Genomic DNA, 20,686 nt, shown 5'->3' with positions numbered 1-20,686 from the left:
TATGTATCCCAGCCGACTTGCAGACTGTCCGGAGTCTGAGAACATAGCGCGAGCGTTGACGTTTTAGTCCGCACACGCCACAAATTCTGCATCAGTACGCTTATCTTCTGCGCTACACAATCATCCCTTACCCGATTGCGTAATACTAGTATTGTAAAGCATGTGCAGAAGCTGCATGCAGCAAGAGCGCGGGTGCGAAAAAGGTACGGTGGTTCAAAACAAGAGCGAAATTATGAATGTGCTGAAGAATTGCAGTTCATTTTTCTCCGGGTCAGGAGGCGGCAGTGTCCGACAGCTTTTACATAAGGATTCACCTCTCCAGGCGCTCTTCGTACGTCGTTACCAAGGTGAAGTAACTGTGTCTGATTTATGATTACATATAAGTTACCATACACACGCGAAGCAGCCTTCCTTCACATAGGAGCGCAAGCCGAGCGCCCGGGCCCATGCTAGCGCCCTGTCGCTGTACACAAGTGAGTGTGGCCGTGCTTTGCTTTGCACGCACGGCGGACAAGAGGCCATGCGAAACGACTTTGTACAGCGACAGGGCTGTGTAGCAGTGAGTTTGAAATCAAGCTACACTAGACCTATACTAGTCAGTAAACCACTTGAAGATGGGAAAATAGGAAACAGAGAGAGAGAGAGAGAGAGAGAGAGTGGTAAGGCTGTAATTTTGTAAGAACGAAGAGAGTGAAAATCAGAAAAACTTAGGTAAAGCCTCTGGGTGGGAGGAGAAAGATAAAACTGGAGGGAGAAGTTGAACATTTGGAAAATCATGGAGATCGAGAGAGAGAGAGAAGTGAAATGAATGTGAAATTCTGACAGATACTTCACAAAATGAAGGGAGAGAAATTAAGTAGGTGATGATAAGTAGTCTAGTATGTCATGATTATGTATGGAATAGTGGAATCAAAAGTACAAAAGGAACGGGGAAACGAAAGAGGATTAAAATGTGTGAGTCGAGAAACTAGACGATGGTTTAAAGAGAGAGAGAAAAAAAATCCTGTGATGTATGTGGGGATGTTTAATGTATTTGAGGGATTTGTGTGCATAGTGGATGCGTGTTTTGGAAGGATGAGGGAGGGGGATTGGTAGTTCCCCAGATGTTTACTTTTAAGGAATATGGAGTAGCACTCAGTAAACCTTGTGAGGTTGTAGAATCATCATAACTCGGTAGGGCTATTTAGAGGAAGAAAGAATAGTTTGTCATTATAGTGCATGGCACTTTGATCTTTCAGTACTTCTTTACCCATTGAAGATGAGTCCTGAGAATACTCGGGTGTCTGGATGGGAAATGTGTGTTATAGCAAAATCAGTCCATCCTCAACAGGCTAATGCCAATGTCACAATTAACCTGTGCAAATTTCTTTGACCCCAGAGCGGAAGCGGTTCTACAAGAATGTGTCCATCACCCAATCCTCTAGCAAGGCATTTGAAATCAATCTCGACAAGAGGAGACTCCGAACCCCGACCGGCAAGGCATTCGTTCTTCCCACAGAGTCCCTGGCCGTTGCCGTGGCAACTGAATGGGATGCCCAGCAAGAAGTCATCAAGCAGCATTATATGCATTTGGTGAGCATTGCGTAGAACTGCTTTTTTATTTTGTCCACTGCTGTGCAGTTTGTTTGTTGTTTTTTAATGCTGGTCTTTCAGATACACATTAATTTCTTGGCTTGATAAGTTTGTGTTATCTCATTTGTAGGGGGAGACAAATTAAAGAAACTCAAACCAGAACCTTAACCCCTCTGAATAATATCTTCCTTTCATGTAAGTTTATGTATGTTTGAATGATAGCATTTTTTGTTGTTGTTTTCTGTTTTGAGTTGGTTGGGACACAAACAGGATCTACTAGTCATAGGAATAGCTGGTCTGTGGTTAATGATATAAGCTTCCTATATGATTCCAAGTATGGATCCTTTCAGAATATACTACCAACACTGTGAAATATCTGGATGCTTGACCGCTGAAATCTGTGACACAGTAAAAGTATGTGAATATATCAAGTGGTCAAGACTTGTTACTAGCAGCATAGGCCTACCGCTGTGTTTGTGTTCCTGATTGTCACTTTTTACCAACTACTGTATTCCCATGTGACATTGCCATTATATGAAGTAATACTCATATATGCCAGAATAAATCATACAGTGAAGTTTTTTTTTTTTCAATCAAAGCTTTTAATAGAAATTCTTCTTACAAGCTCCACACCTGCATGCTGCCTGCATGATTAAGTAGATCAGGCTGTTTCTAGGCAGAAATTTCAAATGTTTTCATTGGTGTGATGTAGCAAAAGTTCTGAGGACAATACACTTGTTTTCTTTTCAGCGTTATCATCATGTACTTGAACTGGAAACAGGAAAACTTATGTACTTGTTCAAAGTTGATAAGTCATCTATCGAAGGAAGTTCCCAGTATCGCAGCCTTCAAATGATCAGAGAAGTTTATCATGTTTATTCTTCAACACGCTGGAAGGGCCTAGACTTGGAGAGCTTGATCATTGCTGACTGTGTTGTCATTGTCAAGTTTGTGTGTTTTGTTTGTTTTGCTCTACAGACGTCCCTGTGCAATACGGCTCTCGACAATCCGACACACAGAACCAAAGCACAGAAGATCAAAAGCATACTGCACTTCCTTGAGACCGACACGCTCTGGTGAGATCCCCAGACGCCAACCTTTAAAGCTCAAAGGGAATTTCCATCCCAATATTATGTTGCTATGGTGACATGACATTTGCTCCTGTGACAGTTGCTCTGGTCTTATTTTCTCCAAGGACTTTAGGGTTAGGGTTCTAGTAGGGTTTTAGCTGTAGTTTGATATGAGGATTAGGGTTAAGGTTAGGGTAAGGGTTATGTTTGTGGCTAGAATTTATGTTTGGGTAGTGTGCATGGGAGCAATTGCTGCGGAACAAATGTCATGGAACTGTTGCTTTACATGAAGACAGAAGATCAGAGAAGTTGATTAGTGAAAAATTTGATTGAGAAATCAGACACACAAAAAGGTTATGAAATGTCCTAAAAGTAGTTTAGCAAATAAGACAAGTGTCATCTAGGTGTTGAGCTACTTTTCATTCAGTGTGCACACAAACTAAAAAAAGCACTATTCGTTTTTCTCCCAAGTAAGAAACATTTTCTTCAGACCTGTTCCTGGTATATGATGAGGCCAAAGTGTTTGTGTATGTCCTCTTCAGTGGATAAGTTCTGTGTGTGCCCAAATTTTTGAGAAAAATTGAAATTAATGAAATTATGTGTATGAGAAAAAAATAGAGAATAAGATTGGAAGCTGCTCAACACCAAGATCACATGGAGTTGCCAATTTGCTGTACATTCTTAAACATTTACAATTATAACTTTTCATGTGGATCTGATTTTTTTTTCCAAAAAAAATTTTCATTGATTTTCTGGTAATTTTTGATTTTCATACAAATGAACACAATCTCAGGCTGGAGTTTCCCTCCAAACGTTACAGCATGTCATTTCATTTCAGTGTCTTCAAACACGCTGTTCATGACATGCTAGAGTCTGGTACATGATACTGTATATATGACATATATTTACCGAGCGAAATTTGTTGTGAATCTGATCTTGCGAACAATTTTGTGAGTGCTTAAATTTGTGCTTCCATTCACACAGTAGATGCAGCAAGATATATGCCTACACACCTCTTCATGTATGTGTAGAAATTGAATTCTTGTTGGGATCAGAGATAGCATTTTCGTATGTTGTTAAAGTCGCAAAAAGCACTTGACTCCAGAAATGTGCATAAATGAAAACGGCACGAGGTATGCAGTGTATCCAGCAGTTCACAAAGTTTAAAAAAGTATGATTTTGTGAAAGATTCTGTATCATGTCACTTCTGCCAGCTATCGCCTGGAGGAACCCCCCGAGCTAGTGGCCATGCAGAAGATGAACTGGGACCCCATGCTGGACTGGATCAATGAGCGATACGGGGTCAGCATCACCTCAACGACCTCCATCGCCTTGCCGGAGATCCCGCCAGAGACGTACAAGACTCTGGAGCACCATTTAGAGACTCATTCTGACTGGGCGTTGATTGGCAAGTCATCCTCATTGTATCTTCTTCCTGTGTCTACTGATTCTCTAATTTCTAAGTTTGTTTGTCCCGCAGGGGAAAAAAAATATGTTTCTATTCCTAGTTAAAGGTCAGTGCATGCATTACTATTGACAGAAGATTTGTGTCAATGAATCGTTGTTGAAACATTAGATCATTCTGTCATATACATGTAGGCTGTTAAAAATTGTCAATTTCAGACTCAGATTGAGCTTCATATATACGTGTAGTGGTGTGCTCTTTGTGATTAAGACGTAAAAGAAATTCATTTCTGCTCATCATTACTTTTACAATGTGATGATTTATACATGTGTTAAGTATTTCATTTGATAAATATCGATATCAGAGAACAAGCAATATGTAAATGACAGAAAACAGAAAGACAGATGTGAACACATAACTTTGAATACAAGCCAAACAAAAAATATGATTACACTTTGTGCAACACATTGAAATGCACAGAATTTTTGTGTATTATGATGAATTTGATGTCATTCTCTGTAGAACGATTGCTTTCCTTTCCTTTCAGGTTATGAAAATGCTGTGGACTGCTTGAAGTCAGTCATTTTAGGGTTTGCCCTGATGGACCGAGAGATCACTGTGGAAAGAGCGGTATCACTGTCAAGACTAGAATTGGAGTTTCAGGTAAACATACATTACATCTCAGTACGTTTTGGGAAGAGAGCTGCTGTTGCTATTCAAAGGAGAGCACTTCTTCCTCGTTCCCATTAGTTTTGATAATATCAGTGTTGTAAAACAAACTGAATGAAATTAAATTCATCATAATAGGACCAGAAGACTGTGTCTGTGGAGCAGTGATACTGGTGAGAGTAACACATTCAAGATTAAAGAGTAGTAAGCGTAAATATTATGCCATCGCCTCAGAGCTCTTTCTTTTGTTTTGTACATAAGATTGTGAAAATTATTATTATTTGTACAAGATGTAGCAATTACGCAGTTGCAATTCTCAGAGAATTTTGTTTGAAATATATGATTTCTTGAGGTGTGACTTTCCTTCAGTTTGTCTCCCCCTGCAGATTAAATTTGTAAGATCACAACTGCTGATCTGTAATTTTAACAAACATGTCAGAAAAACATGTTTGTTAAATTACAGATCAGCAGTTGTGATCTTACAATTTTCATTTGTAGAGGAACACAAATTAAGAAAAGTGACACTTCAACTTTCACCCCTCTAATATTCTCTTGTTTTCATGTGATTTCTTCTCATAGAATTCACCTTGGAATAAAAAGTTTAAAGATTTAGGTTTCTCTCCATCAATGCACCTTTCTCTTGTCAAGATGAAGACGTCATGTTCCTCTGCCATGTGTTTCTCTTTCGTCCTTCAGATTCAGAAGTGGGGGAGCGTCGAGTGGGCCCACGACATGGAGTTTGCCGACAGTAAGGCCAGGGTCGCGGCAGCCGTCCTCTTCACCCACCTCGTCTCCGAGCACACAGAGAAAATCCAGAAGTCCAGGACTCGGTGATCATGGAGGACCCTGTGGAAGATTGTCATTATACCTCCCTTCGCTTTGAAGATTGAGGGTCGAGATCTGAGAGAGGTTACATCCCTGGACATATAGAGTGCGACATTTTGGCACTCTTTGCAGAGTCCAAATGCAGAGGCGGAAAGCGTGTGAAAGATTCCCTTCGTCTGCCATTGCAAAATTAGTCCATGGCGAGATCGTCGTCCCTCCAACTCTTGAGAGAGCTTACTATCACTAATTGATATTCATATGGGATACATGACATGGACCCACTGCTGATCTGCAAATAGCCATCTATGCTGCAAATATTTTCCCATCACGACCATCACCAGCGCCCCCCCCCCCCCCCATAAGTTGAATTTCTCTATGTTTAAGTTAATGCTCCGACCAAAAATATGAAAACTGAGTGGTACATTACATTGTGCAAGTCTAATGTATGTCAAAGTGTATTCATCAATCCTTGTTGTTTATTAAAAGTCTACATCTTCAGGAATTTTTCGCAGAGAAGTTGGAATGCATAATGGTAGGTGAATGAGATTAGGCTTTTCCAAATGCTCTATGAGATAAAGCTTGTTCCACTTGCATAATTCATCTTCCCTGTTGGCATATTGCTTGACTGTGCACAACAAATCAACTGAGAACCCCCTTTTTTAGGTCCTGTCTGAGGTGGAATACTTTTTCTGTATCACCTTTTTAAGAGTACGGTGTATGTGAATAAGATTTTTACTGTGAAATACATTTAAAAAATGAACAGACATCACTTGAAAGAGTTATTTCTTTGTTTCAATGAAGATTGGTTTATTATGCTGTATTTATGACATGCAATTACAGAATACATGTACATTGCATAGCACATATACACAAACACTATAGTACAGTATTATTTTCTCTTGTTCATTATTTTACAAGGATATAATACAAGTTATTTACAGATCACTTACAATCTTGCAAGTGTCTTCCTGCAGTTGAATATGGTGAAGGCCATTTATCACAAGGTTTATTTGTTTTCTCAGTGAAAAAAAGGATATATTCACTCTCATATGATAAAACTTGAAAGCACATGGAAGATATACATGTATTTGAAGCAATGTGTAACTTACACTGTATTTCACCCGGAAAAATTAGCACGCAAACAATTTTCATTTTAAATTCTCCACAAAACATGAATCACAGATAGGCACATTTCATACTTTTCTATGGCGTGCATTTGTGTGAATTTCTCAAGCCAGATCAAAGTATTTCCTTTTATCAGCCTGTAAAATTCCAGAATCTGCATTTCTGTTCCACTAATGCACAGGAATGTGAAAAGTGCAGTAAGAAAGCATAACTGCATTGTTCTTATGTTTTCACCCATATGTCAGATTACTGATTACTCTGTGCAGCAAGCTGTGCACGCGAGGCACAAACCTAAACAACTGCTTTTGTGCAAATGGTTGTCTGCACGGCCGATCAATGACCACTCAATTAATAAGCAGCCCCCAGTGCATTGAAATACAAATTTTTGCCACTAGATTATTATTATAGACCCATTTTATAATAACAAATAATGCACAAGTTCAAGTTCATGGTCTTTAGTAGAGATGCAGCTCACTTTCCAGTACTCACAATGTCATGCAACACGCACCTGGCTGTGTTTTTTGCACATTGCACCAATATAAATACCCACGAGTGCGCTGCATCTCCAATAACGCACTCTCACCTGTGCATTATCTGAATACAAAAGCATGTTTACACAGAAAAGCCACATGCCTCAGGGTCAATTCATTGTTCGGCCAGCAGGGCACTGCAATCTCAAATTCCTACATTAATTCACTGCTTACAGGAACCTGTACAAATATCTGTTGGAATGTCAGTTCTGGGAGGGAATGGGTTAAAAATGATCTTTGGTTCCATAGATTGGCTGCTAGTGTAATCTTCTGCATATTGAATTGGGTTGATGAACAATCTAAAGATATGCCAGAAGTGATAGAAATAATATCGTGACCATTTTGTTTTCTCATAGCAATGATGCCCAGGACACTGAAATGCAGTTTTATGCACCCATTTGTGGTCATGGCCAGCTTTGAACTTACTACTGTATGCCAGCTCGCCAATAAAAGTGGACAGTTCAGCAATAGCTCTCATTTCTAACCAAAGTCCTATGGAATTACAGATCTGGAGAAAGCTATCATTATATTCTTGAAATACTATCTCATTTATAGTCGATAAGTCATTGAATTAAAAGAAAGTTAATTCACATTAAAGGGACAGTTTTTTTCTCGTGGTAATGACTCAAAAGACATTGCATTTTCATGTGCTTTTACTTTATAGTTGTCATCCATTTCACCAAAGACTAATGGATTAAAAATAAGGGGAATCTCATTATAACGAGCTGCTAATGATCACATAATTTCCTCATTTTATCGTGTATCTCCTCATATTAGGGATAATAAAATAACACGTAAGGTGAGGAACATCCAAAATTATCTTGCTATATCCAACCTTTTTATAACAAGGTTCCACTGTATAAAAAGGCAAAAATTATGTATGTCTCGGTATAGAGAGGTGGCAGTGAGTCTACAAGGATGCAAGAAAATAGAAAAGCATTGCCCCACTACCAGTAGTCTCGATTCTGGACTTTTTTTCATATCTTCATCAATATTTTGAGCTGCTAAACTTAAAACGGAAAAAAAAGTGTCCAGACTGATTGCTCCATGCTAATTACTTTCCTCAGAATTTGAGGAGTGTACGTGTGAGTTACAAGTGCATGAACTTTGACCTCTGTCGTCAACTGAGAGCAATCCGTGTGGCCTCTTTTTCTCTGGTTCTTGGTATCGTGATGTCACTCTTGTGATGTGGACAAGTTTAGTAGGTCGAATGAAGGTATAAAAAGAGTCAAGAATCTAGATAATACTCCCAGCTGGAGGCAGATAAAAGGAGATTTCTGGGAAAGTTTCATGCTGCAGTCTTTAAGGTTTATCAAAGCTTCTTGCGATTGGCCTTGCTCCTTCACTCTCGCAATGCCTCGACCCGTAATGTTCTACAAGGACTACATCATTTTCGTCCATCTCCTGCAAACACCTTGTTGCTGCTTCACATGGCGTTGGGCAGCTCCAGGTTCTCCAGCTCATCGCGGAGGTGGTCGATGAAGTTGTTGACCTCCTTGACCCGGTCCCGGTTGCGGGCGACCTCCTCTTCATGGTGGATGCGCTCCATGAGGCCGCCTAGCCAGCCGTTGGCCCGCTGGATGATGTCGTCTTCCCGGTTGTCCACCTCAGCATGTGGACATCGTGGGAAGCGCTGACCGCATTGGTGATGGTGTCCTTGTCAACAAGGAGCTGGTTTGGGGACAGAGAAAAAGGAAGACTTGTCAAAATGTTTGCAGAAGTTTGACACGGTGTGCTCCCGTTATAACACTACAATTATAACGAAATTCCCATTACAATGATATAAAAATTTGTGTCCCAAATTATTAATCTAAATATCTTTATATACTTTATTTCTTCATTGCAACTGATAGACAGATTGCCCTACATTGACATAAGTAAGCACTGAATTGATCAATTTCTTTTCTTACGTGAATTTATTTGTTCGGTTATGATGAAATTGTGTTATAATGAAAGAAAACTGTCAATCCTGAGGACTTCTTCATAACACGAATCTCCTAGAGTCAAAGGCTTACCATACCACATTCGCTTTCACATATAACATATCTATACTAGTCGGGATATGCTCTGCACGACACTTGGATCACATTTATAATTCAAGTATTTAAATGGGTCAGGAATTCTCTTTTGTGTGTTTGTCAGGAATTTGTTTGTATTTTATCAACTGGATGTACATCACACATTCTACTACAGCCACAAAATTTGATAGTAAAGATTCTGAACAACATACTGTATACGCCAATATTTTCGCGTACAGATATTTCGCGAATCACGGTATCAGTGGCATTTTCGCGTGTTATTAAATTCGCGATTGATACTAGTAGTAGTCTGGTCTACTTGCCACGTACATTGTACTTGTAACGTTTTTCCATTTGCATGCGAATTGTGACTTCCCAAACATGACACTAGAAAAGACACAGTAGAAGATTTATAAAATGAAATAATAATATACGGGAACTTACAGTGAGACAATCATATACGGCATTCACAAGTACCTACCATGTTGCAACAAAATAGATGCAGACCACAAAGTTTCAGAGCTGCGTGCTAGCCCTAGCAAAAGTTTTACATGCATCCCTAGGCCTCACGCACCCGTACCCAACCACGTCGAGCCGGTGTTCGTTCGCATTGGGTAACGTAGCACGGAGATTGCACATTTAATGCATGTTTATCATCGTAATGCACCGTAGTGCGTGTACTATGTAGTATACGATGCCAGCAGTTGCAGTACTCAATACTAGTGTTTGTACGTACTGGCCGGTGTGCTGTGACAGCTGTGCGCGCTGGTGGTCCGGCCAGCGCTTGTCATCAATTTGTATATAAGGTATGACGGAGTAATATTTTCGTGTGTCTTTAATTTCGCGATCAGCCCAAAGCTCGCAAATTCGCGAAAATAAAACCCTCGCAAAAATAACGGCGTATACAGTACAATGTACCTTGTATTGTATTATGCTCTTTCCAACACAATGCAGAAAGTGGTGTGAATATTCCAACCTTCAACCCTCTACTCTCCATCTAACTCCTTCTCATAATCCCTCCAACCCCCCCCCCCCCCCCCAAACACACACAAACATACTTTCACAGGCACATCCACATACACTTACACATGAGCAGACCTAGATATGTATTGAATATGCCGGCATTTGATTAAAAAAAAAGATAACATTAGAAGCTAAAAAGAGGAAAGAAAGAAAGATTGTAGAAAGAGAGTGGAAAAAAAGAATTAGCAGAAGGGGGGGGGGGAGGAGAAGGAAAAACCCACCATTCTCAGGTCTTCTGGCAGCTCGTCGTCTAGTTCATTCTTGACGTACTTCTCCAGCGTGATGATGGCGATCTCCAGGAGGCGTTCATGGTGGACGTTCTCCAGGTCTCTTGTCTGGGAAATCGTGCAGGGAATCCTGGTCAAGGGAAAAGACTCGGCTGCCTTTTAGTCACACAGAATAAATGCTTTGGTGCAGTTTTATTTACCATTTTCATAATTCATAGGGAAAAAAGCAACAAGAAGACACATCTTCTGTGCCTGAAGATGCTGAATAATACTACCATATACAATATAAATTGGACTCCCATTATATCAAAGTCCTCAGGTCCGGCAGTTCTGTTTCGGTATATCAAAATATGTTATATCGTAACAGATAATAATTTTTTAAAAAGAGAGACCTGATACTGCCGCAGTCTGAATTATTACTTCATTGTAACAGGAATTTCGTTATAATCGTGTTCGTTACAATAAGAGTGCACTGTAAAAATACAGTTTTTCCTTACACTTCAGTGGTCATTTATCACCTGTGCTGGAATTTATTTCTGAAAGCAATAAGATTATTACCTCCCCCCTACAAAAAAAAAAAAAAAAAAAACACCAACAAACAAAACAAAACGAAACACAAAATCAACCTCAAACAAAAAACCATCATGTGCAATTCAAGTCTAATATGGGTTGACAAGAGAATGTGTTCCATGAATCTTTTATTCTCTTCATTTAATACCAGAATCAGTTTTGGATGGTCACAGTTTGTGTCATTAAAAAGGATATAATCCCTGGACGTGCTCCACAAATGAAGACACCATGTCAGCCATGTTCCTCTCAAAATCTTTGATGGTATCCTGCAAGATGAATAAAGCAAAACAATGGAAGCTTTGATTAGTGATATCAATGAAAAAGAAATCCAACACATTCAGTGTTCTCACACAAGATTCAGAGTAAAACCTGCCAAGTTATTACTCTGCCTGGATAGATACAAAACATAGCAGCATATGAAACACGACAGTTCTCAATTTTTGTTACTTGCTCATCTACTGAAATTTCGAAGATATGATTTTAAAATTACAGAGGACAAACTGCATCTTGAAACTTATCTGCCATCCCATTTTCTATTTGTCTTCAGTATTCTTTTAGTGTTCTTGGATAATCAATTATAGTGGAATATATTGCTAGGAAAAACTGATCACATGTACAAATTACCTTCCATTATCAGGCTACTGTTTTACACCATACTTTACATCAGGTTGCATGCATCTTCAGATATAAGAAAAAAAAAACCAAACAAACTACCAGTAATAGAAGAGAGAAGAAATCCAGAACTTCATTCGTGTACTGAATTTTCATTCACAATCTTATTTTACCAGCTTATAAATTTCACTAGAGGCAGTGATTAGGCTGAGATTACAATCATGATTTTTGTTGTTTCAGTTTAAAGGTACTGGTTTAATGACTGGCCTTGAGGGTTTATTACTGGTCATGAGCAAGACGGGGCTTATAATAGTCTTGGTTTTTAGAACCTGCCATGCTAAACCTCAAGACAAATATTTTGATGAATGCGTGTGTGTGTGTGCGTGTGTGTGTGTGTGTGTGTGTGTGTGTGTGTGTGTGTGTGTGTGTGTGTGTGTGTGTGTGTGTGTGTGTGTGTGTGTGTGTGTGTCCTCACCTCTAGCTGGTCCACCAGCTGTAGCTCAAAGCCCATCAGTGTGTCCCAGAGTTTCTCCACCTCTCCCCTGAACTCGTTCATCTGAGACTCGATGGCCCGCTGGTCACTCATGACCACCAGTTCGCTCATCACCTGCACGAGACATTGGTAGAAGATGGGGGAGGACGGAATGAACTTCACTCAAAAATGTTTACACAAGGCAGAAAAGTATGATGTGCCATCATTTTGAGTGACTGCCAGTGTTTCTGTAAAGTTGGCTCTAACAAATGTCCTGTGATATGGGGGGGGGGGGGGGGTGCTGTCATATCCTCTCCACTCTTTTGTCTCTTTAAGAAACAACAAATTTGAAAGATAAGAAGGTCAAGATAACCTATGACTTTCCATGGCTTTCAGAGATTTTTCACCAATAAGGGGGGAGGGGAGGAATATTACCCCTTGATCCCACCACAAGTGTTACCCTGACAAATCCCCCCTCCATGGGCCACAGGCCCCATACGTTCTGTGGCCCCTGATGAGCACAGTCTGTAACGCACACTTGTATGCTACAGAGAACAAAACACTCGCCAAAAAAAAAAGAAAAAAAAAGTGTGGTATGGGAACTATCGTACACTCGTCTTCCCCATCTCACCTTTTTCCTGTACTTGTTGAACTCGGCGATCTTCTGCACTGCCATGTCCTTGTTCTCCTCCTTGGCCTCCTGGACGCAGGAGTAGAACTCCTCCACCTCCTTGCACCGCTTCTCGTGCTCCTGGAGACCAAACTGGAAGACCTGCTGGCAGATGGCCACCATCTTGTCTTTGTAGGTACACTGGAGTCAAGGCTAACATCATTACACCAGGAATTCCGAGAAATCAGACATATTGCAGCTGTACTTTCATGCATAACTACAGTAAACCTTGCCCGAGTCGAATCTATTTGGACTGAAGAAATAGCTTTGACTTAGAGAAAATTTGACTTATTAGGGATTAAAATCAATAGAAAGTAAAAAGAAGAGGACTTGATAAGACCTTCGACTTAGGCAATTATTTGACTTATACAAGGTTGACTTAAGCAAGGTTGACTGTATTGGAGAATATCCCCATCCTTATTGCCACTTCACATATGATTGAGGGAAGGAAGAACATGCATTCTTGATTACTTAAAACACTACATTCTTTAATCATTCAAATTGAACCGTGATGAGCTGAAGTAAAAGGAAAATTTATTCCAAAAACAGGTTACACCAGTAACCAGTGAATACAAGCTTGCTTATGTCTCATATACACGTATGTACATAAATCAAACATATGGAGTTAGCAAGTAACATTTGAATGAATGAATGAATGAATGAATGAATGAATGAATGAATGAATGAATGAATGAATGAATGAATGAATGAATGACAATACTTTCCTATGGTGTGAAAGCGTAAACAATGCCATACTTCCAGATTTTTCCAAGCACAACATGAGAATCAAGTACCGGTAACTTGAAGCAGGCATGCATATACAATACACTGTGTGAAAGCTTCAATGCAATAAATTGTATGAGGTATTAAAGGATATACAGCGAGAAGTTCGTCGACACCAGGCAGAGCGGCCAGTTTGCTTGCCTCAGGATCATCAGCAAACATGCTATCAAACAGGTGTGGTCCATCCAGGTTCTCCACATAGGCAAGCTGGAAAACATCAAATAAATGCGAAATTTGAGGATAAGATAAATCACAATATAGGGGTTTACAGAATGAAATGCATACTGCAAGTACAATATGCAGATATATAACATGTAAAAAGGTCTAGTTCATCAGAAACAAAGTAACATTGATACAGCTGCTGGCCTTCTACAGTGTATATATAATTATGGTTGTTGAAAATAGTTGTGTACCACCAGTACTGTATTGTGATACAGTGGACTCCCGTTAACGAAGTCCTCGGGACCGGCAGTTTTCCTTTGTTATATCGAAATTTCGTTGTAACCAAACAAATGAACAATAAAAGACAAAGAGCGGATAATAGTGCAGCCTGAATTTTTACTTTGTTGTAACTGGAATTTTGTTATAATAGTGTTCGTTATAAAGGGAGTGCACTGTATATCTATTTTGGATTATGGCATTAAGAACATGATTCATGAAGTAGCTTGAATTTATCTTGGCCGAAGAGGTCTGAGTTCACCTACAGAGGGCAGCATTGAATGACTAATTACCGTCTGCTTCTCAAACTCTTTCTCTTTCAGCTCCTTCTCCAGCCTCTTGTTCTCTGCTGCTGCTTCGTCTGCCATCAGCTCCTCAATCGCATATCTGTACTGCTCTACAGCTGCTGTTTTCTGTTGATGGGACAAGAGACAGAGGAATGAGCAGAACAAATTAAGGAAAGAGTACTTGGGAAAATACTTGCTGGGCAACCTCGTTGAAATAAGAATCTTAAAACAATTACGATTACCTTGTTATATCGGGGTTTTCACTTATATCAGGGTTTAGAAAAGAAATAAAAAGAAACCATTGATTGCCACAAGTGCTCAGCAGACAGTTTTGCAAAACAAAATTTCCTATTTGTCTGACATGATCATTGAATATATTCCACAAAGAAATCTACGATCTTCTAGCCAGAATTTATTAATCATACCAACAACCAAAACATGTTCATATGGAGATCGGGCTTTTCAGTCAGCAGCACGTGTACTCTGGAACAAATTACCAAGTCAACTTAGGGCCATCACATGTACTCACACTTTCCTCAAGTCCTTTAAAACATATTTGTTTTGTTATTAAATGATTATGATAAGTTGTATTTTGTATGTTTAATTATGTTGTTTTGTTAAAATTATGTAAGTTGTAGTTTATGGTATTTTACCCAATTATGTAAAGCGCATAGAGAGTCCAGGAATATTATGCGCTATATAAGCAGTTATTATTATCATTACTATTATTACAGCTGTAATCTAAAATATGATTGAAAAAGGACATAATTCATTTTTATATCAGAACTACAAAAGGTAAATGTAGATACGATGTCATCTTCTTCTACAGAATGCCTGCTGGATTCATATAATTGATGTTTGCCTATGATTATGAGAATACTGTAATAAAAAAGAACTAAGAGGAATATGTAAACATGCTCACTGTGTTCTCATCCACCAGCCTGAAGTCAAGATAAGCCAGAGTCGGAATGTGGGCAACGACAAAAAGTTTGTAGTTGGCGTCGTCACAAAATGGATTCCCAGCAAGATTCAGAGTTTGCAAACTCTTGAATCTCCTCAGGTAGATGAGCTGAAATGATGAGTGAACAAAGAATAAGCAGAATATGGTTATTACTTGCACAGTACAGACAAGTTCCATCATGCAATATTGTGAATAAAAAGTCAATTTTGAAAATCAAAACCCTGTTAAGTCGGACATATCAATTACAACTTTCTGCTGCATCTTGTGACGTTATGCAGAATGCTATGCATTATACCAAAGTTAAACCAAATTCAAATCACAATTGACAGATACAGAGACTCCAACCCCAAGCACCTTCTGATCTGGAGATTCTCCCGCCTGAAACCCCTAGCAAACGGGAGACTCCAAGTTAATGTGCGCGAAGCGTACACCACGAGCGCGAAGCATGAAGTTACTTGCGGCTGGGGTCCAAGTCTAGCTCTAGCTCTAGGGTTCTAGATGCTCTCTTGTGCTATCTAAGGCTTATTTTCGAACATACGATTGCAATAAGTAAGACATCATTTCCAACGGGAGACACAGAGCCAGGGTGGGAGAAATTAAATCTCAAGCGAGAGAACAGGAGATTTTGCAAAAATGGGCTTTCGGCGGGAGTTTTCCCATCGAAAGCGGGAGAGTTGGAGTCTCTGCAGATATTGAAAATTATTGGAGAGGTTTGGTAAGATTCAATATTCCTAAATCATTGTTATCATGGCAGCAGCCCTGCAAACACTACATAATTTACATACAGGTTACGGCCGTGGTTCCTGCACTTTTGGCAACTTTCACTTGCTGCAATCCTCTGTACTGAAATGGAATATATGTCTCACATTTTCCAGGGACGAAAGGTTGTTGTTGCCAATGGAAAAGACATGAAGTTTGGTGAGGCTGTCCATGTTCTCCAGGGTCGAGATGCGGTTGTTGTACAGCGTCAAGTCTTCTAGCTTCCCCAGCTTGTCCAATCCTTCGATCACCTCGATGTTGTTGAATGACAAGTCTGTACAGTGAAAAACAGAAGTGACATCATCATGGAAATCTCGAAAACTGAAACATACAGTACCTGCACACCTCTATGAATGTATATGTCATATGACTATGACATATACTTCCTTGGGGGGGGGGGGGGGGGTCACATGGAAGTCAAACAACTTGCAGAAGTCGGAATCTTATACAGAGTGAAATTCAGTGTGCTTAAATGGCAGGAATTTTTTCACATTTCACGAGAATTTGCACTTGTCACTACAGTGGGTAATGCTGTAACGATCATTGGTGTTGGGCTTATAACTCAATGATGTGCATTTTTAAAAATCATTTCATACTAAAATCACAACATGATTATATCTTGTATTGTTTTTGTTCATGTATTTTTGTCACTGGAAAGTAAAGACCCCAGACAGTTGTTGGGACAAATCGGAAAGATACTGACAAAAAAAAATAATAATATTGATATTTTGTAATCAAACTCTAAAAGAATGCATTATAGATCAATAGATGTGAGGTAAATATTATACAAATCAGTGACTCATATATTTGGAAATTTTGTAAATCATAGGAAGCAAAACAAAACATCTTACAAAAAAGACACATAATTTATTCCCAATTACCATTACCCCCTTTATAATTTTTTATGGTACACATTCTTTCAAGACAAAGAGATTCACAAATTAATGCTGTAGTTCGTCCATGTGATAATGTGAGGGGATTAGAATTAATATGCAATGCTATATTGATTCAGAGCAAATCATTGTCAGTTTTCTCAACACATTTCATAACAAATCACCATGATGAGAATCTGATGAAATAAAGTATTATGTATCTATGTGTGATGATTGGTTGCTTTTCATATGGTAATGCACAAAGACTTACCAAGCCACACAAGATGCACCAGTGTGTCCAAGCCTTCAATCTTCTCAATGATATTGTTGTCCATTTGTAATTTGACCAGGTTGTTAAACTGCCACAGGTTGTCAACTTTGAGAATATCTACAGAAAACAAAATAGTTGTTACTTCTTAATGGCCCATGTACTGTAACTTTGCAACTTGATATCATTTCATTCTTTGATTAAATATGACTGTGCCATCTGATCGACAATACTATTACTTCATTTTCAAAGGAAGATAAAAATGACACTTGCAGAGACTGATTTTCCTGTTGATTGACATAATATTAAGTACAGAACAACTTTTACATCCAAAGGTACAACACATTACTGCAAATATGCTTTTATATCTCCTGGATATGTATCAGTTTAGTATTTCTATGTTGATCATCATATTCCTTTGCAGATACTGATTGCACAATATTTGCTCACTGCTCTTGTAACGAATGGTATACTAGTCCAAAGAACAAAGGGCACTTCAAAGCAACAAGTCATGAACATTTTCTTTCGGTTTCAGTTTTATACACATATATCACAAGAAAAAAAATATGTAGTAAAATAGTTAGTGCAGAGTATAGACATTACAAATTTAGATCAATGCCCAGTATTCAAACGCCAGCACAATCCACATTTCAATGAATTATATGGAACATAAGGAGTTGATGTTTTCTTGTACGATTCCCCCCCTCCCCCCACAACAGATTGGGATACTTACTTTTAAAGTCCAGTCTGAGCTGTGTGACATCTGTGAAGTCAATGCCCTCTGCCTTTGCTATGCGGCCGGCTTCTTCCTTGGGACCCTGCTCTTCCACTGCTTTCTGCAGCATGATTTCGTCGATCACCGACGGTTCCACGGTGTCGTACAGACGACTCATCTCTACTCCTTCTCCTTCTTCTCACCCTTCAACCTACAGAACTGCGGAATCACATGAAGTGAAACCTAGTTTGCATTAAAAATATCGCCAATGCCAAGGCACTTGCCAATTAATGGCAATGGCAATGATAAGAACATGGACGAAGGAACAGCCATAAAAATGACTGACTTTTAGTTTGTATCAGTTTTGTGTGTTTGCCATTGTGTCCAAACGGCAAAGTCCTTTATCATTAATAACAATTTAAGATCTAGAAAAAAAATAGTGTTCTAACAAGAAAGCGGCTTTATTTTGTTCCTGCAGTGCAGGATTGCAACTTGGCAAAAGGGTGGCAATGAAAGTTAGCATAGACTACAAATAAATGAACATGTGGGACTGCCGATGAGAGCTCCCACTTTATCCGATAACATTTTGACTAGTTCAGCACTAGAGGACACAACATTCAACACAAAGTGTCAGAAAATGCTGGAACCCAAGTATTTAACCAAGTATGAGGGGCTTATACGATAGGAATGGGAAACATACCGATCTAAAGCTTATCAATCCAGGCCGGGGTGAAATTGACGTCCGCGTCAATTGTTGTCATGGAGCTCCTCTACACGTATAATGGCACCTGCTAAATACATCGGTTGTACGTACGTGCGTACAAACTGCTTGTGGCACGTCGTTGATGCTAAAACTTACCCGAGCGCTAATTACAACCTCGGCACTGACCAAAGAGATTACAGACGTAACGACGACGGATTGCTGACAAATATGCCTTTGAAAGTGTGGTAATGCTGGGTTGTTGTTGTTGGTTTTCTTGGGGGGGGGGGGGGGGATAGGGTCCTACATGTGTCAGAAATAAAGATATGTGGTACCGAGAAGCTCTTAAAGAAAGAGAGAAAAACCAAGAAAATAAAAAGAGATAAAATAGGATTAAACCCTTGAAACCCATCTGCCCGCAGTCCCCAACATCTCCCATTAAACAAACAAACAAACAAACAAATAACCAACCAAACAAACAAATACCAAAAAACAAACAAACAAACAAACAGTTCCACTGCTCCATTGGGTGTAAAAAACACGTACGAATATTGCACTTAAGAAATTCTGTTTGGACTATAGCCGCACGACTCAGGTATCTTAAATGTGTTATAAAAAAAAAAAAAAAAAATTACTTGAAATCAAACGATCCAGTTGCGTTTTGCTTTGATCGCCTATCACTTATTTTTCATAGTGCATGAGGTATATGTTTTCCCTCTAACTGGACAAAATAAGTCTGCAAGAATCTTCAGCCTATGAGTGAAGGAGGCAGACTTAAAAGAAGAAGAAGAAGAAGAAGATAAGGAGCAATAAAACATTACGTGATGGGAGCATGTATGTGTGAGTGTGTGTGCATTTTATATGGTGTATACAGGGGAAGGGGTACGTATTATTATAAAATAATGTATTATCCATAAAGATACTACCATGAAAAAAAAAGCAAGTAGGTCAAAAATTTATGTGTTTGTAAGAGAGTGTGGTTTCATTTTTTCTCTTGGCTCTTCGAACAAAACAAAACAAAAAACGGAAAAATTCATTTGATAATAAAGAAAATTATATAAGATATATCACAAAATGCATGACTCCCGAAAAGACTCTCGGCGCTAGTGTACTTTCGCACCTGTTTGTCAAATGACCTCCAAACATGCACAAACTCACCCTAGTTATTCAGTAACCTAAATACTTGCATCTGAGTGAGATTCAAGTCCAGTAGAAATGAAATTTTCACCATGTTGTCACTTATATCCTTCTCGGAATAATCTCGATCGCAGCTACTCGCTCGGCAATAACTGCGTTGCACAGGAGCAGACAGCGCAGCACGATGTACAAAACACACGGCAACGCAGCAGCGAGCACCGCGATTAATCTGAATGTAGCTATCTCATAGTGACCACGGCAAGTTTTTCTATGGTGTCTTTAAAAAGATAATACTTTTCCACCTTTCTCTTGGCTTCTACCGAGTCGCGGCATAGCGATTTAGGATTGGGGTTGTTCATATTGTGTGTGTGTTTTGTTTTATATACAAAATTCTTGATTTACCTTAATTTACCATGATGTTGAATCAAGGTAAATCAAGAATTTTATATTTGATATTGACAATGTGGAATTTATGTTGCTATAATTTAGTATACTAGTATTAGTGTTAGTTTGCAATGAAATAATTTGTATATTAATGTTTATATGAAAAAGAAAGAAAAATAAAAGATTGACAAAGACAAAAAAGGTGTGTGTGTGTGTGTGTGTGTGTATGTTAATTGGTGTGAATGAAAGAAGATTGTGAAAATGTGATAAGACAAGGGTGAAGAATATAAGGGAAAGGCTAGGAAGAGGGGGAAAGGAAATACAAGAAAAGATACACTAGCAGGCTAGTGTATCAAAAAGTTAAACCCACAAAAAATAAAACAAAAGGTTTACAAAATGGAGAGTTCATTAAAAGAGAAGAGGAAAGCAATTTAACTACAAAGAAATACAAATTGAAAACAAAGATGAATCAAACCTGGATGAGAGCAAAGATGAATATGAAGACAAGAAAGAATTATACAGATTGAAAAGGAAATAAAGGGGAAAAAAGAATTATTAGAACGACATGTAAGGAAAATATTGGAGAGGATAGAG

General features: G+C 38.9%; 2 protein-coding genes across 2 annotated transcripts; one reads left to right on the top strand and one right to left on the bottom strand.

The window, feature by feature from the left end:
* The first annotated feature begins 232 nt into the window (after positions 1-232).
* On the top strand, positions 233-5,550 carry LOC139722490 (ATP synthase mitochondrial F1 complex assembly factor 2-like). Its single transcript, XM_071633778.1, has 6 exons — positions 233-347; positions 1,379-1,572; positions 2,551-2,648; positions 3,857-4,050; positions 4,595-4,710; positions 5,413-5,550. Exons 1-6 carry the CDS (start codon positions 233-235, stop codon positions 5,548-5,550), a joined length of 855 nt encoding a protein of 284 aa, XP_071489879.1.
* Positions 5,551-8,622: 3,072 nt separating this feature from the next.
* On the bottom strand, positions 8,623-18,621 carry LOC139722464 (dynein regulatory complex subunit 3-like). The gene is given in 13 exon segments (XM_071633756.1): positions 8,623-8,804; positions 8,807-8,867; positions 10,459-10,582; positions 11,230-11,300; positions 12,122-12,253; positions 12,750-12,924; positions 13,666-13,778; positions 14,303-14,422; positions 15,219-15,365; positions 16,124-16,290; positions 17,160-17,276; positions 17,890-18,090; positions 18,572-18,621. Coding segments are annotated over 12 exon segments (1,569 nt in total). The 5' UTR covers positions 18,050-18,090; positions 18,572-18,621.
* Positions 18,622-20,686: the final 2,065 nt, after the last annotated feature.

The sequence above is a fragment of the Diadema antillarum genome, unplaced genomic scaffold (assembly GCF_040938485.1).
Source record: "Diadema antillarum isolate AM-2024a unplaced genomic scaffold, OU_Dant_1.0 scf00000166, whole genome shotgun sequence".
Taxonomy (NCBI): domain Eukaryota; kingdom Metazoa; phylum Echinodermata; class Echinoidea; order Diadematoida; family Diadematidae; genus Diadema; species Diadema antillarum.
This window is presented reverse-complemented; position numbering and strand designations above follow the sequence as displayed.

Bases quoted from the DNA above. Each gene is read 5' to 3' on its own strand.
- LOC139722490 (XM_071633778.1), top strand. From the start codon at position 233: ATGAATGTGCTGAAGAATTGCAGTTCATTTTTCTCCGGGTCAGGAGGC. The intron at 1,573-2,550 runs GTGAGCATTGCG...TTTGCTCTACAG, and splicing joins AGCAGCATTATATGCATTTG to ACGTCCCTGTGCAATACGGC. The intron at 4,051-4,594 runs GCAAGTCATCCT...CTTTCCTTTCAG, and splicing joins TTCTGACTGGGCGTTGATTG to GTTATGAAAATGCTGTGGAC.